The 20543-nt window shown below is 55.7% G+C and overlaps 1 protein-coding gene and 1 long non-coding RNA gene across 3 annotated transcripts in view; one reads left to right on the forward strand and one right to left on the reverse strand.

Moving 5' to 3' along the window:
• KCNN4 (potassium calcium-activated channel subfamily N member 4) lies at window positions 1-18027 on the forward strand. Of its 2 annotated transcripts, none has more exons than XM_081515971.1 (9): window positions 1-239; window positions 7935-8030; window positions 9306-9736; window positions 11904-12039; window positions 14993-15103; window positions 15226-15344; window positions 15751-15820; window positions 17014-17181; window positions 17436-18027. In XM_081515971.1, exons 2-8 carry the CDS (start codon window positions 7965-7967, stop codon window positions 17176-17178), a joined length of 1098 nt encoding a protein of 365 aa, XP_081372097.1. In that variant the 5' UTR covers window positions 1-239; window positions 7935-7964; the 3' UTR covers window positions 17179-17181; window positions 17436-18027. The 2 variants fall into 2 exon arrangements, with proteins under 2 accessions (XP_081372097.1, XP_081372098.1); XM_081515972.1 differs by lacking the exon at window positions 1-239 and adding an exon at window positions 4596-4877.
• LOC145515479 (uncharacterized) overlaps window positions 17488-20543 on the reverse strand; it is a 10803-nt gene continuing 7747 nt past the window's right edge. Inside the window, exon 3 of the long non-coding RNA XR_014060898.1 lies at window positions 17488-17944. This is a non-coding gene — a long non-coding RNA (uncharacterized LOC145515479). The remainder of the gene's footprint in view (window positions 17945-20543) is intronic.

The following is a 20543-nucleotide window of genomic DNA, read 5'->3' on the forward strand; positions in this document are numbered from 1 at the left end:
GCAGGATCCCAAGGCCCTGAAGCTTCCTGATGTGTAAATCCAAAAGACAGCGGTTGGAGGATTTGACGCCACAGGCCTCAGACTTTCAGGATGTCTTCCCCTGGGCTGAGCCCCGCCTTTCCCTGCACGAGCCCTGGGAGACGAGTGACCTTTCCGTCTGAGACAACCTCTTCACCCGCTCCGCCACCCTGCCGAGTTAAACACCTCTTTGTCTTGGCCCCTTCCGGCTGGGCCCCAAGGCAAGTGGGTCCTTTCCAGGCCCGGAGATGGGGCTGGGATGAAGGTGGGGCAGCTGGAAGAAGGCCAAGTGAAAGTCCTAAGGACTTTCAGATAAGTTCTTCTAGTCTTCCCGGACCAGCGCTGTGGGATTCAGGCCCCTCCTCCCTCAGACCCAGGGGTCCAGGCCCCCAGCCCCTCCTCCCTCAGACCCAGGAGTCCAGACCCCCGGCCCCTCCTCCCTCAGACCCAGGGGTCCAGGCCCCCAGCCCCTCCTCCCCTCAAAGTCCCAGCCCGCTGCCCCAGCCCCTCCTCCGGGCAGAGACCTCCTCTGGTGCTCCGCCTCCCTCTCTTTTCAGAGACCCCTCTCCCGCTGCACTCCCCGCTGTAGGCTGAGAACAAGGCTGAGTCACAGGAAGCGCCGGGGCCCTGAGTCACCCTCTCTGGGCTAGAGGGAGCTGGCTCTGGAGCCGCGTGTCCTACCAGCTGACCCCCACAGCCCAGAACTTCCCTGTGGAGGCAGGTGCCCTTCCCACTGAACCTTGCTGCCCACCCTGGCATCTCCCCCACCTGCCTTCTCGCCGCTTTTCTCTTTTGGTTTTGGTCTCTTTGGAGGCAAAATTCCCCTCTGCTCCAAACTTCCAAGTCTTTGATTCTGACTCCTGCTTTCTCCTCACCTTTGGGTCTCTTCTGTCTCCATCTCTTTGAGTTTGTAAAAAAAAATTCCCTCCCCGCTCTCTCCCACCATCCCCTCCCTCTGTTCCTTCTCTGTCTACCTGTCTGTCAGTCTCTCTGTCTCCCTCTCCTCTGGCTACGACATTCAAGGTCTCCCTTATTGTCTCTCTTCCCTCAGCGTTTCACAGTTGCCTGCTTGGGCGCTTGGAGGCAGTGGAGGGCGTGGGGCTAGGGGTCTCCATTCTGTGGCTACCCTCTCAGGCAGCCGTAGTCTGGATGTCTCTGGCCTTTGGCCCCTGAAGCAAGGCTGGGATGGAACAGGGAGAGGCAAGGCTGTCCCCAGCTGTGTCCCTGAACAGGAGAGGGAAGCTGAGGCAGAGGTGAGCTTAGAGAGGTCCCGAGACAGAGCACTAGAGATGGAGGGAGGATGAGAGAGAGACAGAGACCTAGAGACAGAGACCGGGAGTCGGGGTGGGGATTCTCTGGAGGTTCAGTGGTTAGGACGCTATGTCTTCCCTATGGAGGACCTGGGTTCAGTCCCTGGTTGGGGAACTAATATCCCACAAGCCACGTGGCACAACCAAAAAAGAAAAAGGAAAAAGAGAGACAGAGACCGGAAGACAGAGATACAGACAGTGAGAACACAGACCAGGGGCATGGAAGCAGAAAGACAGGACAGGGAGAGAGAGTGAGATAGAAAAGCAGAGGGATCATCGGATATCACCTATATACGGAGTCTAAGAAAAATGGTACAAATAAACTTACAAAACAGATACAGAGTCAGAGACACAGAACTTATGGTTACCAAGGGAAAAGGAAAGTGAAGTTGCTCAGTTGAGTCCAACTCTTTGCGACCCCATGGACTGTAGCCTACCAGGCTCCTCCATCTGTGGGATTTTCCAGGCAAGAATACTGGAGTGGGGTGCCATTTCCTTCTCCAGGGGATCTTCTCCACCCAGGGATCAAACCCGGGCCTCCCGCATTGCAGGCAAAAGGGGGTGGGAATAAACTGGGAATTTGGGATTCACGGATACCCACTACTGTATATAAAATAGAGAAACAAAAAAGACCTACTGTATAGCATAGGGAACTACATTCAATATCTTGTAATAACCTATCATGGTAAAGCATCTGAAAGAAAATATACATTTACACACACACACACACACACACACATATATATATAACTGAATTACTTGCTGTACACCAGAATCATTGTAAATCAACTATACTTCATAAAAATTTTAAAAAGCAGTGGGATGCAGAGATAGAGACAGACAGGTTGAGAGACACAGAGACACAAAGAGGAGAGTGAGAGAGAGAAACGGAACCACACAAATGCACAGAGTCAGAGGTACTCTGAGAGAGAGAGCCGGAAGAGACAGAGGGGCTTAAAACAGAGGAAAACAGAGACCGAGAAAGACAGCCCGAGACAGAGATAAAGACGAACCCAGAGGCTTCCAGAGTGGGAGAGACAAGAGGAGTCAGAGGAGAGGCCCCAGGGAAGCCGAGAGGGCGGAGAGGAGAGACAGAGGGCCGCAGGTGGGCGGTTGGGGTAGCGGGTTGCAGTCTTGTGATCGCCCAGAGACGGCAGCGTCTCCTCCGAGACGGCACACGTGTGCGTCTCCATCACTCTCCCGCTGCGTCTCAGCCTCTCATCCTGAGTGGGAATCACGCGCATGGCATGGGGCAAGGCCCCAGCCTAGGTTGTGTTTTTCGTCACCGGGTGTGTCTGTGTGTGCGGTTTGGTGTCTCTGGGCGTGTCTGTGTGGGTTGTGTTGGTGTGATGCCAGGCATGTCTGTGTGTGTCTCACTGCCCTGTGGCTGGCGGGTCCCTGTTCCTGCTTTGACATATGACTCCGGGGAAGGGAGAGGGGTTACTGTCTTCTGTGTCCTCCTCCCCACCCAGAGTGGTATCCGTGGGTCCACGGGCCACACCTTGGGAGGGGTTTTGTGTCACCCCAGTGAGTCCTTGTGCGCTGCTGTGGGAGGTTTTGATCTGTGTCCAGCGGTATACAGTACAGACCCGTGCCTGACTTCTATGCCGCTGCGTGTGGTCACGTGACACACGCCACGTGACTGTCACTCTGGGAGTCCTCATTCTGCATAGCATTTGCTATCCTGTACATCAGCGCGTGTGTTGTGTCTCTGTAGGTTTTGTGTGTGTAAAAGTTGTGTCTCGCTCGGTGATGTGACACTGTGCCCTCCTTCAAGGTGTATGTCCACGTTGGGGGGCCTCTCCTTTCCCTGCCAAGAACACAGCCCGGGGACCCACCCTCAGAGTGTTGTGACTGTGTGGCTGTGTAATACGCCATACCAGAGGGTGTCCCCCTGGTGCTGTGTGGGTGTTGTCACCAGCCTAGGTGACAGATGTGTCAGTGGGCCAAGTCCGCCGGCTCGTGGGACGCAGTGTCTGTGCCGGGCAGTATGTATCTGTGTTTTGTGTCATGGTGTCTTTGTGTCTTACTCTGTGTATGCTGTGTTTGTGTGGCCACTGGTGTTGGAGTGTATCATGTGCCGGGCGGTGCGTGGGTGTGGTATGTGGTGTGTGTCAGTCTGAGGCAATGGTAGGTGTTCTATTCCGTGTACGTGGCTCTTGGGCCTCAGGGCCTAGGTAGCCTGTGTGCCTGGCCTCCCTCCCCCCGGGTACCATTCTGTTGTGTCCTGTGTGATGCACCAAAATAGATCAGGATGTCTTATAGGGGGCAGGTGCCACCTGGGTTTCTGTGTGTGTCACTGTGCCTGTAGGTCCTTTCCCACACGCATCCATTCGTACTGTTCTCTGGCTGTGTATTTGAATGGCAATGTGTACTTGGGTTATATTGTGCATTGAGGTGAATCTGTGTGTGTTGTGAATCATTCGATGAGCATATGTGCTGGAGTCAACACACGCCATGGTGTACATCACTGTGTGTTTCTCTCTGTGCTAGGTGACTGGCGGCTGCCATGGGGGTGTCCCTAAATGTTGTGTGTCTGCATGTGTTGAGTACTGTTCCACGGGTGTGTGATGGCTGAGTGCCTTGTACACAGATATGCTGTGCATGGCACTTGGGCATTGCTAAGTCAATACAGATTGCATGTTTGTGGAACACTTGTATAGGTTGTGTTTGTGTAGCTACAGACGGGCATCATCCTGTGTGCCGTGTCTGGGTGTGCCTGTTTGTGTCAGACGATGTTGTGCCAATTTTGATTGTGATGTCTGTGCTTGTGTGTGGACAATATTTGGGTGGCCCTATGTGCCACGGGGCGCTGCCTGCTCGCTAAGTGCCAGCGTGTGTCACACCGTGTGTGTGGTGTCTGGGTGTGGCTGTGGGTTTCAGAGCTTGTCCGGAGTTGTGAGTCACTCGGTGTCAGTAGTGTTGTGTGCCCATGGGGGTTGGGTTCCGTCTCTAGCCATGCCATGTTTCAGGGTGTAATCACTGCGTGTTGCGTGGTGTCCGGGTGTGGCCCAGTGTAGGTGTGTATTATACGCTGCAGACCGTTGTGTGTGACAAAGCCCATTGTGTGTTGGTGTGTGTGTATCTTAGTCCACGTGGACGCACGCCTCTTCCTTGCTCTGCCCTAAGACACACCCCCGCCCCTCCTTAGTCTGAGAAGGGGGGTTGGGGAGCCTCCCCTCTGCCCAGGGGCCTCCCCAGCACCTCCCCGCCCTGCCCAGCAGTCACCACCTCCCAGAGGGCACAGACTCTGCTGTACCTCAAAGCACAAGCCCAGAGCGAGGGAGCAGAGCAGGCCGGGGACCTCAAGCCACTGTGGCTGCCCTTTGCGTGCTGCGAGGTGGGGGACCCTGGGCAGGAAGCTGGCTGGGCCCCAAGACCCTGGGAGCCATGGGCGGGGAGCTGGTGCCGGGCCTGGGGGCCCTGCGGCGGCGAAAGCGCCTGCTGGAGCAAGAGAAGAGTCTGGCCGGCTGGACACTGGCACTGGCAGGAACTGGCATTGGACTCATGGTCCTGCACGCAGAGATGCTGTGGTTCGGGGGGTGCCCGGTGAGTGGAGGGTAGAGGCAGAGACTTCTAGTCTTGAAGGAGGAGGGGCTGGGGGCCAGGACTCCTGGGTCTGAGGGAGGTGGGGACGGGGACCCCCGGGTCTGAGAGTGGAGGAGGTTGAGGGCTGGACTCCTGGGACGAAGGGAGGGAAATGGTAGGGGGCCCTTGCTGCAAAAGGAAGGGAAGAGGGGTCACAGAGTGTCAATTTGAAGATACTGCAATCAGACAGTTGGAGGTCCAAGGGGTGGCTGGTCAGATACTGGAGTCTCCCAAGGGCAGATTAGGGGAGGGGTAGCCCCAGGTTCAGCGAAGGGAGGGTGAGAAGAAAGGCTGACTTCTCCCAGTAGGTGGAGGCTCCTTGGTCCTTATCTGAACTTGAAAGTTTGCCTAGTATCTCAGAGGCAAAGGGCAGAGACGGAAAAACCTGGCTAGGGAGGGGGGGCCTGGAGGGGGAAGAAGCACCCCCTGCCCCGCCAATTCTATTTCCATCATTGAGAAGCTCAGCTTCCTCAGAATCTATTTAGTCTGAGAAGTAAGGGAGAGGTAGGTTTCTCGTAGGCTGGATTCCTGGGTCCCATGGAGGAGAGGCTGGGGGCCTGGGCTCCTGGGTTTGAAGGGGAGGGCGCCTTAGAGCGTGTGTAGGGGAAGAGGGGCTGGCTTTGAGGATAGTGTGAGTGGGGAAGGAAAGAACAGGTGGGGCCGGAACAGGTCTGAGCAGGCTTCCAGCACATTCCAGCCCGGGTCCAGGCTGTGATGAGGGCAGATGAAGGACGTGGGTCAGAACTGGAGCTGGAGGACGGGACAGAATTGCTCAACAGGAAAGGAGGGGCTGGAGATCTGTCTGGGGTAAGGGGCATGGAACTGGGCTCGTTGGGGGGCCCTGGATTTGAGGGCTGAGGTGGGGGCATTCCTGGGGACAAGGCTCAGTTAGGCTTGGATTTGGGAGTGGGAGAGGCAGGCAGCTTTGAAGTGCCCAGGAGCCCCACGGAGGGTCGGGGCAGGCTGGCTTCCTCTGGCTGGGTGAGGGCAGCGGGCACTGAGGGGGTGGGGCTGCCGAAGCCCAGGCCAACAGGAAGCATGGCCGGGCTGACCCGCCGCTCCCAGGCTTCAGCACCCCGCCCAGCAGGGGAGGTGAGGATAAGGGGGCAGATGTAATGGGTTGGGGGTCTTTCCTTCACCACCCAGTCCCTCCGCCCTCTCACCTCCCCCTGCTTCCCTCCACTGCCCACCAGGCTGCTGCCTCCAGCAGGGTGACTCTGGCATCTGCTGCAGCTCTCTGGGCCCGTTTCCTCAACTGGCAACTGGGGCTGAGGGTTGAAATAGATGACCTGAAGGGTCCTCCTCAGCGCCCTTTCTATGACCGCCTTGACAATACCCATGTCCCCTCCCCACCTCCATCACAATGCATCACAACCTAATGAATTCATTCTGCAGGGATCCAAACACCTGCTGGTAGCAGGGAGGGGCTGGAGGAGAGGCAGGGGTCAGACCCCAGTGAAACAGGGGAACGTGATGGACGCAGCTGGGCGGGAGAGGGAGGATGGTGAGGGGTACAGAGAGGCTACCCAGGTGGTGCTAATGGTAAAGAACCTGCCTGCCAATGCAGGGGGCATAAGAGACGCTGTTTTGATCCCTGGGTCAGGAAGATCCCCTGGAGGAAGGCATGGCAATCCACTCCAGTATTCTTGCCTGGAGAATCTCACGGACAGAGGAGCCTGGCAGGCTCCAGTCCATAGAGGCGCAAAGAGGCGGACACAACTGAAGCGACTCACACACATAAACACACAGAGGCAGAGATACACAGAGAGATGAAGACAGAGAGAGACCAAGGCAAAGATGCAGTAAGAGACAGAGTGCTACAGACAGAGAAGCGGGGTGCAGGATTCGGGGCAAAAGGAATTGCAAAGGAGAGAGGACCGCCAGAGAAGTGGACGACGGAGCTGGGAGAGGGCTGGGTCAGGTGGGGTGCTGGTTGAGACAAACTAAAGAAAGGGACAGGGAATTGGGGAGCCCTAGAAGGATGAGGGGGTGGGGGAGAGCCAGGGACAACAGCACCATTGTTCAGGGAGGATTGGGGGGGGCAGGCCCCCCGGGGCAGGAAACTGGCCCTTTTCCCCTGCACAGAGGCGGGGCCCTGGCCGGCGGGGAGAGCTGGCAGCGTTCTAGAAGAAACAGGTGCTGAGCTCAGTAAGGGTGCTCAGGTGGCCCCTTCCCCCGACACTACCTTCCTGGCTGGCACCCCCTCCCGCCCCCTCCTAGGGAATCCAGCAGTCCCACTCCCCTCTAAATCTCTCCCTTAAGAATTCTAGATTCCTCCAAGGTATAGACACACAAAGAGAGGGAAAAAAACTTCCCGTGGTTTCTGGAGGCCATGTGCTTCCCGCCAGATCTGCCCTGGGCTTGGAGCCAGGAGAGAGGGCAGGAGGTGGAGGGGAGGCGGGGAAGGGACACACAGGGTAGGACTGGAGGCCTTTCTCAGAGCTGGGGCTGGGGTCTCAGGACCCAGCTCCTGAATGAGGGCAGGGGAGGGTGTCGTTCATTCCTTGGGGACTGAGTGACAGTTTCTAGGTTCCTTAGGAATTGGGCTGCTGGGGTTGGGGGGAGACTTGAAGTTGCTTTCTAGGGCAGTGACCAGCTGGGGAGGAAGGGAAAAGGAGGGACACTCTTTAGAGGCTAAATGTCTGTTTCTAGACACCCCTCCGCCAACTGAGAACTATTTTTGATGGGGACCGGTATGCAGCAGTTAGGAAGGAATGTGCGTTTTGAGGTCCTCTCTCAGGGGTGCGGTCTTAGGAGAGGCTGAGGAGGAGGGTGAACTCTTCATCTGGGCCAGGGCTGTCCCCTTAGGAAGGAAGAGGGTGCTCTCTTTGGGGACCAGATGACAGTTTTGAGGCTTCCCCAGACCTGGAGGCATCAGGAGATGGCTGGACTGGGGGTGGGGTTAGGAGGCTAGGAATCCAGTGGAAGGAAGAAGGGATGGCGGTTTGGGAGGAGGCTAGAGGGGACAGAGCAGGTGGAGACCTAGGGTCTCACCCCTTTCTCTCTGCCTTCCAACAGTGGGCGCTCTACCTGTTCCTGGTTAAATGCATGATCAGCATTTCCACGTTCCTGCTCCTCTCCCTTATCGTGGCCTTTCACGCCAAAGAGGTCCAGGTAGGGCAGGCCCCGCCCCCAGCTCCTTCTTGCTCCCCTCAGCCCCCACCACGCCCTGTCAGCTCACACTTTCCAGCCTGCTGGGCTGAGTAATGAGCTTCTCCACCCTGAGATGCATCCACACCCTTATCTACCTGGAGGGGATGAACCGTGGACAACAGACAGAGCCTCCCGGAGCAGCCCCGACCTTCCTCCACCTGCTGCCCTCTGACTCACCTGGCAGGCACACGTGTAGGTGCTGAGAGTTCCTGCCTCCAGGCCTCTCTGTCCACTCTAGCTCCAGGCTGCCTCACACAAGGCCCAGCCTCCCAGATCTCCCTTCTTCAACTCTTGGGCCCCCACCTATTCTGGTCCCAACAACTCAAGATCCTAGTTATGTGCCTGCAGTCCTTTCCCACGCCTGAGCTCCCCACCTCTATGCCAATGACCCCCAGATCCAGAAGCCCTTACCCACATCCCCCCTCCCATCGCATGTCTCAACCCACACTGGGTTCCCCACCCCTTCCCCTCTCCTCCCATCTTCCACACCCCCCAGATCCTGTCCCTTCCCCCACCATGTTGGTGTATAAAATGAGGGTTATTGGCCGAGTGTGGTATGCCCCTTGCAGAGATTGGCATACAAGACATGCTCAGTAAGAAGTACACATTATCATTCATAGCAGTCATTCAAGTAGTTAAGCGGCCTGATTTCGTAGCCCAGCTGTGCAGCTGCACCTGAGCACCCTGGGCCTCAGTTTCCACATCTATAAAATGGGGGTAAGAATACCTTCAATCTCACTGTCTTGTGAGCATTCCAGGAGTCACAACACACAAAGAGGATAGTGCAATGCCTGGCACCCCCCCCAAGGTGCCCCGCACATGTTGGCTATTGTCATTGTAATGGGATGATGCCAGTTACACTACCGGGTCCCCAGAGACAGGAGTAATATGCCTAGCTCCATGGATGTGGAATGTAGGCTCCAGGGAGGAAGGCTTTTCTGTCTTGTTCACCCATATCTTCAACATATCTCAACGTCGGGCACACAGTAGGCACTCAATAAGTGTTCCTGGGCTGGAGGTTCAGGAAGTAGGCTGCACGGGACACGGGAGAGGAGGAGAGATGTCTTCCTCGGGTCCTGCCGTGTCCCTTCCCCACCCTCCCCGGCCCCATGCCCTGCGCTATCTGCCTCCCTCTGCGGCCCCGCGGGCGCGCCCCCCTTATCTCCCCGCGCAGGCTGGGGAGCGGGCGCCTGACCTTCGCGTGACTCCCTCCTCCGTCCGTCCCCCTCCCCGCAGCTGTTCATGACGGACAACGGGCTCCGGGACTGGCGCGTGGCGCTGACCGGGCGGCAGGTGGCGCAGATCGTGCTGGAGCTGGTGGTGTGCGGGCTGCATCCGGCGCCGGTGCCGGGCCCGCCGTGCGTGCAGGGCTCGGGGTCCCCGATGACCGCGGCCACGCAGTCCTGGCCCAGCTTCCTGGACCAGGGGGAGGCGCTGCTCTCGCTGGCCATGCTGCTGCGCCTGTATCTGGTGCCCCGCGCCCTGCTCCTGCGCAGCGGCGTCCTGCTCAACGCCTCCTACCGCAGCATCGGCGCGCTCAACCAGGTCCGCTTCCGCCACTGGTTCGTGGCCAAGCTGTACATGAACACGCACCCCGGCCGCCTGCTGCTCTGCCTCACGCTTGGCCTCTGGCTCACCACCGCCTGGGTGCTGTCGGTAGCCGAGAGGTGAGGGTGCCAGGGCGGGTGGGAATGGAGGGTACCTGGAGCCTCTGGAGGAGCCACTTGCAACCACGCTTGCCCTGCACGGTGGTGCAGATTGGGACTCCCCGGGACCAAGCAGTGGAGAAAGCTATCTGTCCACACTCTTATGCAGCAGGGTAGGAAGAACCGACAGACCAGCCCCAAAGCCTTTCCTCCACTTGCAGCCTCCAGTCTCCTCCACCCCCACCCCCCAACACACCTATACCTAGGAAGCCCCGCCCTTCCTGCCTCAAATCTCTCCTGCCTTGGGCGTCCAGGTATAATGCAGGCACTGGGCCTGGCCAAGGGTTGCACCTGCTTTAAAGGAAGGAGACTTTCTGCTTTTCCAAATTAACACAGATGCACCGGGAGGTGCTCCCAGTGACCCTGGTGCTGCCCTGGAAGGAATTCCCAGCTGCCTGCTGGACTCTGGCCTGATGCTGGAACCGTACCCCATCAGGGCCTCCACTTATCTTTGTTGTTGTTTTAGTCACCAAGTCCTATCCGACTCTTTGCGACCCCATGGACTGTAGCCCGCCAGCCTCCTCTGTCCCTGGGATTTCCCAGGCAAGAATACTAGAGTAGGTTGCCATTTCCTTCTCCAGGGGTCTTTCCAATCCAGGAATCGAACCCATGTTTCCTGCATTAGTAGACTGATTCTTTACCACAGAGCCACCAGGGAAGCCCCATTTATCTTACAGATAAAAAAAATTGGGGGTAATCTTTGCCAGTGGTTCTGGGACCAGCAGCATCTCCTGGATTCAGTTCAGTTGCTCCGTTGTGTCCGACTCTTTGCGACCCCATGGACTGTAGCATGCCAGGCGTCCCTGTCTATCACCAACTCCTGGAGTTTACTCAAACTCATGTCCATTGAGTGGGTGATGCCATCCAACCATCTCATCCTCTGTCATCCCCTTCTCCTCCTGCCTTCAATCTTTCCCAGCATCAGAGTCTTTTCCAATGAGTCAGCTCTTCGCATCAGGTGGCCAAAATACTGGAGTTTCAGCTTCAGCATCAGTCCTTCCAATGAATATTCACGACTGATTTCTTTTAGGATGGACTGGTTGGATCTCCTTGCAGTCCAAGGGACTCTCAAGAGTCTTCTCCAACACCACAGTTCAAAGCATCAATTCTTCAGCACTCAGCCTTCTTTATAGTCCAACTTGCACATCCATACATGACTACTGGAAAAACCATAGCTTTAACTAGACGGACCTTTGCTGGCAAAGTAATGTCTCTGCTTTTTAATATGCTGTCTATCTCCTGGGAACTGGTTGCAAATCCAAATTCACAGGCCCCACCCGTATCTATGGAATCCAAGACGCTGATGGGCGGGACCCAGCAATCTGTTTTTAAGTTGATTCTGATGCTGGCTCAAGTTTGAGAACCTCTAGTTTAGTACAGCGGGCAAAGGATTCTTGAGGGGAGGTGGACATTGGGACTATCTGCCCTGAGATCTCTCCTCTCTGAGCCTCTGAGAGGCAGAAGTCCACAAACTTGAATGTACTTTGGGATGAAGGGGGTGGAGCTTAACCATACAGATTCAATCCCCACCTCCGGACACTAACTTAGTGTTTTTGAGGTGTCTGGGACCCTGGTGAATGATGCTCCCTTTGCTCTGGCCTAACTATGGGTCAGAGTTAGACACATCCTGATTTTCAGTCCTTTGTATGACTGGACCTAAATATCCCCTTCCATGAAGTGTGGGGAAAGAAGACAGTCCCCCTGCCCAAGCCTTTTTAGAGTTCCACCTTTTTAGTCCTGATAGAGCCACCTCTAGGCCATATAGAATCTTTGTGGAAATCAGAAAACCCACCCTTTCTCTGGGTGGAGGCAGTCCCCTGCCAGGGACTGACAAGTGAACTTCAGGTTGGGTTTCTTCCCCCTTTCAACCCCTCAACCACATTAAATGCAGCAGCCCTGGTAGCCTAGCTAAAATGAAATGGGCTTTGGAATTGACAGGATCCAGGTTCAAATCCCACAGCCCAGAGTGGCTGAGCATCTTGTCTAGGTCACACAGCAAAGAGGAAGCTAGGCAGGCTTGCCAAAGCCAGGCAAGCTTTGAGTGCTTTTTTTGAGTGTGGGTGTGTGCTAAGAAAGAGGGTATCAAACACCACAGGAACCCCAGAACTAACCTGCTCTTCCCCTACAGGCAGGCCGTTAATGCCACCGGGCACCTTTCGGACACACTGTGGCTGATCCCCATCACATTCCTGACCATTGGCTACGGCGATGTGGTGCCAGGTACCACATGGGGAAAGATTGTCTGCCTCTGCACTGGTGTCATGGTGAGTACATCCACTCAGGGACTCCTGTATTGCACACTGCTCATCCCCCCAGCCCCAGGAAACCATGGAGCCAACTAAGGCACTCAGGGACACCCCAAGAAACTTGGGTGTCTGGACCCCCATAGCCTCATTCCCTGTTCAGGACACAGTCGTTTTTGTTGTTCAGATGCTAAGTTGTGTCCAACTCTTTGCAACCCCATGGACTGTAGCATGCCAGGCTCTGTCCTCCACTGTCTCCCAGAGTTTGCTCAAATTCATGTCCATTGAGTTGGTGATGCTGTCTGACCATCTCATCCTCTGCTGTCCCCTTTTCCTATTGCCTACAGTCTCTCCTAGCATCAGGGTCTTTTCCAATGAGCTGGCTCTTCCCATCTGGTGATCAAAGTACTGGAGCGTCAGCTTCAACAAGAGTCCTTCCAATGAATATTCAGAATTGATTTCCTTTAGGATTGACTGGCTTGATCTTGCTGTCCAAGGGGACTCTTGAGTCTTCTCCAGCACCACAGTTCAAAAGCATCAATTCTTCGGCGCTCAGCCTTCTTAATGATCCAGCTCTCACATCTGTATATGACTGCTGGAAAAACCATAGCTCTGACTACATGGATCTTTGCTCAGAACACAGACACCAGCCCTATTTCCTTTGAAAATTCCAGGAATCCATCCCCTAAAGTCCTATCTCTCTCTGGAACCTAGCATCCCAGAGCTCATCCTCCTCGGGAACCTCCCAGCCCTTTTTCCTCCCAGAATTCAGGAATCCAGCCCTGAGTTCCCCCAAGGCTCAGGATCTTGCTCTCTCCCCTCTTTACACTCTCAATCATCCAGGACTCAGGGTCCCTGGTTTCCCAGCTCCAGGTTCCTGCAGGACCCAGTGATCCAGTCTCCCAGTCTCCATTAAGGCTATTGCATATGGATATCAGGAGCTTGCTTGTAGGCTTGGGCTGCTTGAGTTCAAATTCTGTTTCTGCCACTTCCTAGCTGGGAGTCAGCCATATAATTTCTGGGCCTCAGTTTCCTCATCTACAAAATGGGGATGTTGATACCAGTGTACTGCTCAAGGAGCTCCTGAGAAGACTAAATGAATTAAACCACGTAAAGGGTCTCAAAACGGCTTCCCAGGTGGCTCAGTGGGTAAAGAATCTGCCTGCAATGCAGGAGACACAAGAGACACCGGTTCAATCCCTGGGTTAGGAAGATCCCCCAGAGAAGGGCATGGCAATCCACTCCAGTATTCTTGCCTGAAGAATCCCATGGACAGAGGAGCCTGCCAGGTTGCAAAGAGTCGGACATGACTGAAGCGACTGAGCATAGCACATCACAGCACACAAACGGTCTCAAGCACAGGAAATGCTCAAGAAATGGGTCGGGGGTGGAGATGGGGAAGCTGTTATTGTAGCTGGTTCCAAGCATGTGTCTGTCTGCTACCCTGGCTCCTGTGCCCTCAAGGATGAGACAGGGCTCGCTAAGCCCTAGACCCAAGCCTCTTCCCCAGAGTCGGCCTCCCTCTGAATCTAGACACCCACCCCCTTCCCTTCATAGACCCAGCACCCAATGCCTTGGCCTCCACCTCCCTATGAGATCTGGCTCCCCTCACGCTCAGGAATTCAACCTAACAGCGCCCAGCCCTGATTTGTCCCAGGAAGGGCATGCTGAACCCCTGAGTCCTGGGTCCACAGGTGATGCATGGGGTGGCAGGGAAATGTGGCGGGCACACGCACACACACACACACATACACACACAGAGTGGTGAGTCTCTGTGACTAGGAAAGAGGGGCAGAGATGCAGCCAGTCCCAGTCCCAAAGGGTCAGGGGCCCTCGGGGCTGCCTGGGACCTCCTCCCTCATTTGACAAAGGGAGAACCTGAGAGAGAAGGTTCTCTTATGGTGAGTTTTGCACTAGATTTGCACTAGAGTTCATAGCCCACTCCTGGCCGGGAGGTTCCAGGGTGCAATGAAATAATAACGGCTAACTTTTATTGGGTCCATACTCTGTGCCAGGCTCTGCTCTCAAGGTGTTAACTGACGGAATCCCTGGAGTAATTCTGTGAGGGTGTGCGCATTTCACAGATAAGAAGCTCAGGCACTGTGAGATTAGGTAACTTGCTTCAAGCTGGGCTTGGAATCCAAGCAGTCCCTGTAACTAGTAAATTGTTCCGAGGGTCAAGAGCTGAAGCATGATGGGGTGCGGACAGACTTCAGACGATTCATTCCAACTCCAGGGACAGTGAGCAGGTGGTACAGGGCAGTCGGGATTTGATGGGGCCTTGATGGATCAGAGGCCTCGAGAAAGAAGGGATGAGAGTGAAGGTTTGGAACAAGGTGCTCAGGCAGGTGAGGGATGAATTGCCTGAGAGGGAGACTGGGCAGAGAAGAAAGAGTGGCCTGCACCTTAGAAGGCCCTGAGAGCCGGGCTGAGAAGTCTGGGGCCGTGGGACCCCAGAAGGAGATTAGGGTGAGGGGGTCAGGGTCACAGCTGGGTCAGGGTGGGGTGAAGGGGAGGCTAGAAATTGTCCAGGAGGGAGAAGATGTCGCCAGAGCTGGGCAGAGTCTGTAGGGCTGGGGAGGAGGGGGAAGAACACCCTTGGTGACCTGGTGGCCAACTGGAACGTGGGGAGGAAGGGGTCCCGCAGGAGCCTGAGGTCTGCCTGTCACCCAGAACCAGCCCTTCTCCCCCCTCTCCAGTCACACCCTTAACAAAAGGGGCCATGGTGAAGGTGTAAATACCATACCAGGAGTTGTACTCAGATGTGTGATTTTGATCTCAGCTCCACCTCTGGGAGCTCTGGGATCCTGGTTCTCTCCCAGTGGGTTTGCTTGTCTGTCACCCAGAGTGGGGGGTGGTGCCTGCCAGCTGTGGCTGTTGGGAGGGCTCAAGGAGAGAGAGAGAGAGTTGGTGGCACATGGCTGGCCCTCAGAGCCCCAGGGCCCCTGTGTCATAACACCTGCTGTGCCCACAGGGGGTCTGCTGCACAGCCCTGCTGGTGGCCGTGGTGGCCCGGAAACTGGAGTTTAATAAGGCAGAGAAGCACGTGCACAACTTCATGATGGATATTCAGTATGCCAAAGAGGTGAGGGGGCCTCCAGCACCCAGAGCACACCCTCCCTCAGACCCAGGAGTCCGGGCCCCCAGCCCCTCCTCCCAGAGCCCTAGGGGGTCCATCTCCCCTGACACTGTGCCCCCCACACCCAGATGAGGGAGTCGGCTGCCCGAGTGCTGCAGGAGTCCTGGATGTTGTACAAACATACGCGCAGGAAGGAGTCTGGAGCCGCCCGCAAGCACCAGCGCAGGCTGCTGGCTGCCATCAACAGGTGAGGACTTCTGTGTGTGCACACGCCATGTACAGCCCTGTCTGAGTCTACTCCTCTCTGCAGGGTGTGAGTGTGTGTGTGTGTGTGTCCATGTCTGAGTATGAACTCATACCCAGGTCAGGATGCCCGAGTGTGGTCCCACTAAACAGATGCCCACCTGGACGTCACAGTGACTGTGTGTGTGTGATGGTTTCGTTTGCATGTCTCAGAGTGCCTGCGGGTCTGGATACCCGGGTCTCTATGTGGGAGGTGGGCTCATGGGTGCAGCCACTCCCTGTCCCCCCTTCAGTTCTCTGGCAACTTTTCCTCATTCTACTCTATCTTTGTGAGTCTCTCCTCCCCTCTTCCCACCCCTGTGCTAGGGCCGCTCTGACCCCCACCCCCCGCCGTTCTTTTTAACCCCCAGGTTCCGCCAGGTGCGGCTGAAACACAGAAAGCTCCGGGAGCAAGTGAACTCTATGGTGGACATCTCCAAGGTGCTGGGATCCCGTGAGAGGGGGTCTAGGAGAAGAGGGAGGTGCGGGGTGGGTGGTAAGGAGCTCTGGGCCTGGAATCAGGGATGCTGGCACACACGGGCACTCAAGAAAGCTCTTGTGGTTGCAGGAACAAACAAATGAATAAGGGAATGATGCAATAGAGCTTCTCGAGAAAGGTGCAGCTTCCTTTGAAGCTTAAGGAACTTGTGCAAAGAACTTCAGTGTTTGATGTGAAATTATTTCCATTGTCAAGTTCCCTACATGTGGATAGATATAAAATTCCTTTCAACTATGACTCTTATACGACCATAAAACCAAAGCAAATAGACAAACGAAGTTCAAACACAAAGGGCAAAGCAATAAACTGTGAATTAACAGCACCGACACACAGACGAGTGACATTGTTCCGGGAAAACTCAATCTGTGCTGCTGTTGTGAAGGGAGAACAAGGGCCAGGAGCTCTGGGCAGGCTTGCTGGGTCTGCTTGATTCTGAAGTGCTCAGGGTCGGTGATGTCGCACCCCACTAGCTTGGTTAGCAGCTCCTCTTGCTTATCGGGTAGCCTTTGCTTTTTTCTCATTAGTCCGTGACAACTCAAACAGTGGCCCTGAGCCCCGATGCCATGGTAAACACAGCCGCAGGTGCCAGGCCCCTAAACTGCATGGCAGTGGCCTAGATCTGCTAGAATTGGCAGGTCGTGATTTCTAAGATTATCCACCTGGCCCAAAACACGGGAAGTCAAGAGCTTTCATAGAAAGCTCCCACGCCCTTAAGGTCAAAGCTGTGAATCCTAGTTTGAGAAGGCAGAGAAAGGGCTCTGTGGGTTTTGAAGTCAGGCGGCCATCAAGGCCACAAAGATTCAAGTGAGCACCTGCTACGTTCTTGGGTCACCCTGATCCGGGCGCTGCCTTGGGCATGTCAATTTATCTGCTCCAGGCCTGTTTCCTCAGCTGTTAAAAATGGAAACAGGATTCCCATCCCCACACTTTTAGGAGGATTTTAAACTGCATATGAGGATCACGTGGCCCAGTCGCTGGGTGGTGGCAGGTGGTTGATAAATGGTAACTATTATTATTGAGGATAATCTCCAGGGCCTGTAAGGACTTAGGAAATGCTGGTTCTGCTGCCTCACTCCAAGGGGCAGGCAGGGAGTCTCCCCCAGCTCCCTGATCCCTCTGACCTCTCTCTGCCCAGATGCACATGATCCTGTGTGACCTGCAGCTCCGTCTGAGCAGCTCCCACCAGGCCCTGGAGAAGCAGATTGACGCACTAGCAGGGAGGCTGGACACCCTGAGCGAGCTGCTCAGTGCTGCGCTGGGGCCGCGGCAGCTTCCAGAACCAAGCCAGGAGGCCACGTAGCTGGTGAGGGGACTGGGACTTGGGCAGGACAAGCTCCTGGAGGAAGGGTGCCTGTGGCCAGCACCCTATGTGGCTAAGGGGGAGGGGGACGGAGGGGCTGGAGTTGAGGGCACCCTATCTCTTCTGCTCTGGCTCTGCCTGGAGGGAGGGACACCAAGTTTGGGGCTGGACCGCCCCCTGCCCTCTTTCTTTGCCTGGTCTCTGTCTCTTCCTCTCGTGTCTGGCCTGCCTTTCAATCCAACTCTCTGTCTCCCCAGGACCCATCCGGGAAGAACCAGGCTACCCTTCCCCAGGATTGAGGTCAAGGACATTCTCTCTGCTACTCCTGACCCAGTCGCACATATAAAGCCCCCCCACGTGTGAGAACTGCTGGGGGCCCCGCCTTGGATGGTGGATGCTGATGGATGCCGGAGGGGATGCTGGATTAAGGAGGGAAGCCGTGGCCCACCCCCCACCAAGGCCCCAAATGGGAAAATGGTCACCCCTGCCCCACATACCCTCAACAAAAACATCCTCACTCTGCTGCTGTAGATGGCCACCAGCTTTCAGTTGGACGTGGAGGTGCTTGGGGGCTGGGACTCCTGGGTCCCAGAGGAGGAGGAGGAAGGGCACGGGGGCCCAGAGTCCAGGATCCTGGGCTGCCTCAGTGACCTGCCCGCCGGCAGAGCTGAAGGAACCAGGCCCGAGGCCGGGACGAGGTGGGAGGCAGCGCCCCCTGGCGGGAGAGCGAGGAGGACACTGTTCTTCCAGAGCTGCAGAGAATTATCTGGTGAGAGAAGGTGGGAGGGGATGGGGTGCAGCCCACCAGTCTCTGCTCTTCTACTTTGCAATAAATGTTCAACAAAGCCAGAAGAAGCTGTCGTTTCTTTCTAAGCACATCCACACTCCAAACAGTCAGGTCAGCCAGTGGAAGGCCCTTTCCCTGTCTGAACCTGCTTGCGTGCTTAGTCGCTACAATTGTGTTTGACTCTTTGCGACCCTATGGACTGTAGCCCGCCAGGCTCGTCTGTCCATGGAGATTCTCCAGGCAAGAATACTGGAGTGGGTTGCCGTGCCCTCCTCCCGGGGATCTTCCCAACCCAGGGATCAAACTGAGTCTCCTGCATTACAGGCGGATTCTTCACCATCTGAGCCACCGAAGAAGCCCGCCTGAACCTGCTTCTGCGTCTATAAAAGAGGCCTCCGAGAAGTATCCTCCCAGGTCTGTAGGCTGGGGAATTCTCAACACTGTCCCTACCCCCACCCCAGCCCAGATCTTAGGCTAAGAACAAGGGCTTTGAATTCAGACAGATTGGGGTTCAAACCCTGGGTCTGCCATCCACTGGCTGTGTGACTTTGGGCAAGTGGCTTCACCTCTCTGAACATTTCACTTCACCTGTGAGATGGGGTCACCTTCCCACGGGACTGCTGTGAAGATTAAAACAGAGAGGGGCACAGAGGGTTGGGCATTTAGTAAGAATTCGTGAGAGATAACTTAATCATTTTTATCAGTGCTATTGATTTTCAGACACAATCAATACATGGCTGCCCTTTTTCTTTTTTCTACTTCACTCTGCCCTTCTCTACTCAGCCCACCAGAACCCAGATGACAACTCATCCATCAGGAGAGTAACGGGAACCCCAAACCATCCCCTGTGCTCATTTCTCGTATCTGCTAGGACTTGGCCAGGAAATGGGAAGGGGGCTGGCGCTTATGGAGGTCCTCCTGTATGCTTGGCTCTGAGCTCCCGTTTTGTAAGTCACCACCACCACTTCTGCCCGCCCCACCCCACCCCACTGTACAAATACAGAGACTGAAGTTTCGGGAGGAGGAAGGCCTCAAGGGTCTGGCTTCACACCCAGCGCATCCTGAGACCGAGCCCTCCCTCTCAGCCTGGCTTGAGGTGAGTCAGAGACAGAACGGCCTTGGACCCTGAACCTGGGTCTCACTTCCCACAGCTGCTGCATTCCACTTTGAGAGGCTGATTCATCCCCGCTTCCCTTGACTTGTGGGGAAGCCCAGGCTGCGAGTCATCCTTCTCTGCTGAGCTATCTTTGGATTTCCCTGCAAGTCCGCAGCCAGCCCTGCCCCTCAGCCCCCAGAGCTAAACTGGGGCTTGCACCACCCACTGCCCCTTCCTCTGGACACCAGCCCACCCGGGGAGCAGAGGAAACAGGAACGCTTCCAACACCCTCCCCTGCAGTAAGCCCTCTTCAGTGCTGCCAGATCCCCTACTGGGACCACCCTTTCCTAGTTCTTCTTGGCTTCACTGGGCAAACTCCTTCCAACTCCTTTGAGGCCCAGCTTAAATGTCCCCTCCTCCAGGAAGCCCTCTCTGAAGCTACCACAGCCCCCCGTGAACCTGTCTCTATCACAGTAATATTTATCGTGTGAAGTCCCACATTAAGTCCTTTATATAAATGATCTCACAAAATCTCTACAGAAGGAAGCAAGGTGGTATTACTCGTCCCGTTATACAGATGAGGAATCCGAGGCACAGGGATTAAGAACCCTGCCCGAACCCACATCAAGGAGATGGCAAAGCTGGGATTCGACCCAGGTGGCCTGGCTCTGAAGGCCCAGCGCTTAGCCAATCAGCTCATTCATTTCCGGATCGTTATACCCTACTTTCATTTTTGCTCTCGATATTGTGTCTTCAATGTCCAGGGCCTGCACATGCTAGGCCTCAGTGAGCTATCACTGAATGAACGCACTGACTGCCTGGCGTGGCCGGAAGTGCCTCACCTACTACCACTTGTTGGTTTCTCCTGGGACAAGGTAGGAACTGGTGAGGAGGGGCTTTTTGCCTAAGGCACTAAGAGCATGGGAGAGCACTGCTGTTCTGAATTCTCGGATCTGCCCCAGCCACTCTGCCACCACTAACCGTGGGGCACAGATCCCGATGCCCCCTCTTCCAGCAGCCACCCCCTCACACCATCACCACTTCCTCAACGCCCTGCACTGGGGTGGGGGCTGCAGGCATGAGTCAGAGGGCTCTGCTCCCGAGGGACTTGGTTTCACGGTGATTTTGGCAACTTCCCCCTCCTACTTCAGTTTTGTCTCCACGCCTGTAAGAGGACGGGGTGGGGAAAAGTGGGTCCAGGAAGGGCTAGGGGATTACTGGGGTTCAAGAGCCAGTCAGGGGTCAGGGCCACCACCCAAGACACGACCGGGCCCTTCCCTTGTTCAAAAACCTGCCATGGTTCCCACCTGTATTTCTGTCAAAGTCTAGCTCCTAGGTCTAGCCCTGCAGCATGTGAGATCCTAGTCCCCCTATCAGGGATGGAACCTGTGCTCCCAGCAATGGAAGTGCAGATTCTCAACCACTGGACCGCCAGGGAAGTCTCCACTCATTTTTTCTTTTATTGAGATTTATTTTACATAA

This window comes from Giraffa tippelskirchi, chromosome 7 (assembly GCF_054371585.1).
Source record: "Giraffa tippelskirchi isolate mGirTip1 chromosome 7, T2T-mGirTip1v1.2.pri, whole genome shotgun sequence".
NCBI lineage: Eukaryota > Metazoa > Chordata > Mammalia > Artiodactyla > Giraffidae > Giraffa > Giraffa tippelskirchi.